The sequence below is a fragment of the Pteropus alecto genome, unplaced genomic scaffold (genome assembly GCF_000325575.1).
Source record: "Pteropus alecto unplaced genomic scaffold, ASM32557v1 scaffold311, whole genome shotgun sequence".
In the NCBI taxonomy this organism is placed as follows: Eukaryota; Metazoa; Chordata; class Mammalia; order Chiroptera; family Pteropodidae; genus Pteropus; species Pteropus alecto.
This window is the reverse complement of record NW_006431916.1, coordinates 2,579,102-2,584,180: the sequence shown is the minus strand read 5'-3', so window position 1 is coordinate 2,584,180 and position 5,079 is coordinate 2,579,102. Positions and strand designations below refer to the sequence as shown.

The following is a 5,079-nucleotide window of genomic DNA, read 5'->3' as shown; positions in this document are numbered from 1 at the left end:
ACACACACACACACACACACACACGTAAGGAAGAGAAAAGACATCTGGGGAAGGGAGTGAAGAATAAGTAGAATGGTAGTTCTCTCAAACAATAACGAATAGCCAAATTCTTTTTAACAGTGAAATTTCATTCTCTGTAGCACTCACACTGCTTGCGTCAAAGCTGACAAGTGTGTGTGGATATTAATGTGTGTGAGTGTGTTTAAGAAAAAATTCTTAACAGTTTAAAACCATATCATATAGGAATCACTTTTTTGCCAAACTGACTCTGACAATAAAAAAATGCATGTAATAAAAAGAGATATAAAGTTCTATCTTCAGATTGTGAATTTTCAAACAGAAGTCATTTTAAAGTCTACTTCTCCCCAATTTAAGAAAAATATTAAGTCTTTATTCCCACTTTTTACACATCAAATAGGGAAGTAAAATATGGAAGTAAAAACTCTCTCTACAGGCTAAGAACTTCTTTCCTCTTCCTTTAATATAAAGCATTTCTTCATGTCAAAAAGAGTGGCTGGAAGCATGCTAAGAAATGTATTAACACCAGCATAGTGATTTAGTATCACAGCAGAGTATAATGCAGAATTTGGTGCCCTCAAAATAAAAAATAAAAACCACTTCAATACCATCACATTCATAAGGATACAAATGGCATAGCTAATTTTGAAATACCTTAATCAATAACTATTTAATCTTAATATCAATATAAACAACTCATTAACTTTTACTTATTTAATTTAGTTTACCTGTTAACATGCTTTCATTTACAATGCAAGTACCGTTAATAAGTACTGCATCACAAGGCATGACTGTCCCATTTAATGGAATGACCATGATATCTCCTGGTACAAGGTCTGTAGAAAAGATCTCTTGTATTTCTGGGTTTAAAAAAGAAAAAGAAAAATCTGAAAATATTCTTTAATTTGGAATAAAAATAAGCAAACAAAAGATCTATACAAAGGTCACCTGATCTCAATAAGACGTTAACATAATGAAGTTAAATAGAAAAATCCCAATAATCAAAGAGTTTCAACAAATAAGATCATTATTCTGTAGGCTAATAAAGCATGGTGTTGAAGTATGCCAGCTAGTTTGACCTTGATAAAACGCCAACTGTACACAGGTGATGGCAAGTCCCCTGTGATCAAAAAGGTGAGTAGGCTCCAATATTCATTGCAACACTCAATGATCAAATTTAGCTAACAGTCCTCTTAGAAAACAGACAGTGAATCCTCATGAGATCCCCTACAACAAGTAAACTGAGATTTGGGAACAGAAGAAAGCATTGACATTTTTAAAATACTTACTTTTTTTAACAGCATTTTGTACAGCATTCTTTTTCTTATTGCCACTGTATATAACCTATAAAGTTTCCTTGCCTTATCAATAGTCCCAATAGTCCTAATAATATTTTAGATATTTTAAATTTATAAAATAAACATCGTACTATTTTATCTAGTTCATTATTTCTCTAGAAATGTATTATATTCAAGTTAATTAAATATTTTCTTAAAAGATCTTCCCAAGTAAAAAATTTTTCTTTAGGATTGCCTTATATTTGGACTCTCTCTCTCTATCCCCCGCCCCTCTAATTCTTTTTCCCACCTATGTTTAATATTATGCTCAAAAGAGAGTTACACTAGTTTGTAAACAAAGACAGGTGAGGAGAAAATTATTGTTTGTGATATTAATCTGTAGGCCACTCTCCTTTCTAAAAAACAAATAACTAGTTTACTAAGCTATGAGGAAAACTTTTAAAGAACTTCGATATTTAGCTCACAGTAGGTACAATAATCTTCACTTTAAAATAAGATCTCTATTTTTAAACTATTACTCTTTTAAAGCTTTTAACGCCACTTGAAATTCTACAACCCTTAGGTATAACAGGAAACAAAATATCAATGATCTGTTAGACTTTATGAAGGAGATAAGAAAGATACAAGTTGAATGGTACATATGTCCTAGCATCCACAGTATCTTCATCAGTAGCAGAGAAGAAAGGAGCATTTAATAAGCTATACATCTAAAACTGCAGATAGATACTCTCAGCTAAAGTAGCAAGTGACCAGGAAACAAAGAGAAAGAAGTAATGGGTTAGACCAAACTGTGTTTACACTTGGATGTGGTAGACTGATCCAAAAGAATGGAGACTGACTTGGTATTCTGGATAAATCAAAGTGGCTATTGCCCCTAAGGCCCATGATGCTGTAGTGCTGCCTCCCTTTTATCTCCTCTACTTCTTCAATATCTCACCAAAGAAACATGTCCAAAACATTACCCTTCCCTACAATCCTGCTTTTCCTCCTATTTAAATGGCACCAATGCCCACCCGCCCCCGCCACAGCCCAACACTGCTCTATTACCTTGTATCCAATAAATCATCAAATCCTGTTCAATGCCCAAATTTAAATATCTTTCAAATCCATCTCATTTCTCTCCACTTCCACAACCTTCACCTTGATCCATTTCATGCTTTCAATATTACTCCACTCTAAACCAGTCTGAATATGGCAGCCAGTATTATTTTTTCAAAAAATATGATCGGATCACTCATCTGCTTAAAACCCTTCTATGGCTTTCCATAGCCTTTTGGAGTTAGTCAAAATTACCCAAACATGCCTTGGAAGGCTATGCATCATCTATCTACCTGCCACATCTGCCACAGTGAATTTCTTTCAGTCATTACGATGACCAAACTTTAATTTCCAGGCCTTTGGGCACTTGGAATCCTCTTCCTCCCTCTCTCATTCCCACCAAACTACCTGCTCACCTACCTCTTATTTGACTAATTCAACCACTTAAAAAATACTTATTTTTTAAGCCATCCCTGACACCTACAGCAAATGAGTTCTCTCTAATATCTAAGTTTCCTGGAGTCTCCCAATCATAGCATTTGTCACACTTTATTGTTACGGTCTTTCCAACTAGACTGAAGTTCAGTGACAGCAAGGACTATGTCCATCTTGGTAACTACTGCATCCCCAGAGCCTAGGCTAGTACCTATCAAATTGTAGAAAAAGAAAAATACAATTTTACTTAATTGGATTTGATACATAGATGAATACAAATCCAAACACAAATTTTTTTCTTAAGAAACGAATATATATATAATACATTGGGCTTGCTTCATATATTAATGCTTAATGGATATTTTTTTTGGTTTATTTTTCCAAGAGTCACCTGAAGTACTTACCTTCATTTACTCTGCAAACTGAAACTCTCACAGTACTGTGAGTTGCCACCATGTCATGCAACATAACGTATTGCTGAAATTAAAAAAAAAAATTCAAAACTAGCTAATATAAACCCACTCTTCAAAATATTAAAAAGCAAGAGTGCTATAAAATAAGGTAACACAACAAATGTACATTACTCTGCCTTTAAAAATGTTGAGACTAAAACATTTAAAGATTATTCAGTGTCTTAGATCAAGATAAAATAAGAAGCGCATTAGTCCTAAAAACAGTAGAACCATATTCCACCCTGTGATAAACTATAGTTCCCCATGGCCTCTAAGCAGGTAGGTGGTAGTCTGACTCTAAATACCATCTGCCTTCCCCTGCCTCAAAAGAAAAAAGTACACATTCATATAACTAAAAGAATAACTATATTGAGTATTACTTTGTAACAAGTACTATAATAATACCTTAGATGTTATTACAAAATACAATTGTGAATCCCATGATAAATTGGACTTACCTTTCTAATGGAATATAGGGAGCTTAAAACTGATACTATAGACATAATCACAATGGCTAGAGCATAGTAATAGTATTCATCGGTGCACCAAAGTATAACACTGAACAGCTGGAAAATGTAAAATGGATTGAGAACCTAAAAAACAAGATTTTAAGTCAAGTTGAATGAGATATTTATAACCATACAGATTTCCCACTTATTCACGTAAGAAGTAACCAGCAGAATACTTACAGGATAAGCTCTATAGTAACCTAGGGCAACACGTACTACCCAAAGAGGAGGGCAAGATGTTAGCATAGTACTTTTTACCATTAAACTACTAACACAGTACTTTTTTTTTAATCATTAAACTACCATAAATTTGAATTATTTGTATCCATTAGATTCATACCAAAGTCAAATATAGATTCAGCTAAAAACGACTAAAATGTGAATTTAGCTGTTCTTCATTCTGCTTTAGCAAGAAAGTACATTCATTTCTAATAATTACTAGGCTATTAAAGAATAAGACTTTTAATAAATTGGAATAAATGTTTACTTTTTACGAGCTCCAAACACTAATTTACTTCTAAGTCAAAGATTCACTCACTGCAGTCCAAAGGGAAGACAAAATGTAAGTTACACTGTTTTGCTTTCTCTAAGGAAATAATTAATTAAAACCTGAATGGAAAAAGAAATAAAGGATTCCTGGCAATAGACATTATTTAGCCAAATTTCACATTATTTTATCGATTTCATAATAACCCCCCAATGTCTTAAAATTGATGCTTCCATACTTTTCAAAACACTTAGCATATACAGTTCTACTTTACTTCCAAATTAAATGAGATAATTAGAAAGGACTTACTCCACTTTTATCAAGGAGCAGCAGGGAGAAAGGCTTTCTCATGATCAAGGCTAGTTACTGAAGGAACCACTATTACAAACCAGGCTTTCTAATTCCTAGTTTCTAATACACTTTGCTATCTATGTTCTAAAGCAACTATATAGCCACTCTCAAGAACTGATGAAAAAGAATCTGTTATTTCCACTAAAAATATTCACTGAATACAGCTCACCAAAATACAGCTAATTCTTGATTTTTAGCAAAAAAAAATAAGAAGAAAGACTGGAGAGCCTAACTCTGCTATGTAAAATCACTCTCTTCCTTAACATGCACAACCTTTATTTATACCTCTCCTATGGCACTTACAACTGAACAGTTACTACGATAACTACTGACACATTTTCCTCCCAGGAAAATTGTACCAATTAAACTACCATACCTATCATGAGATCATGTTTTGTATTCCAACTCCTGGTACAATATCTAGTTTCCAATAATGTATCAAAAAACAACCCATGAAGAACAAAACATGATAAATTGTTTAAAAATTGGGT

General features: G+C 33.2%; 1 protein-coding gene across 9 annotated transcripts in view; it reads right to left on the bottom strand.

Moving 5' to 3' along the window:
• Window positions 1-5,079, bottom strand: part of ATP13A3 (ATPase 13A3) — an 80,852-nt gene that overhangs the window by 43,949 nt on the left and 31,824 nt on the right. For all 9 annotated transcript variants that reach the window (XM_025041955.1, XM_025041960.1, XM_025041958.1 and 6 more), the window contains 3 exons: window positions 3,700-3,834; window positions 3,194-3,266; window positions 747-878 (listed from right to left, as the gene is read on the bottom strand). In XM_025041955.1, the coding sequence (XP_024897723.1) occupies window positions 747-878; window positions 3,194-3,266; window positions 3,700-3,834 (340 nt within the window). The remainder of the gene's footprint in view (window positions 1-746; window positions 879-3,193; window positions 3,267-3,699; window positions 3,835-5,079) is intronic.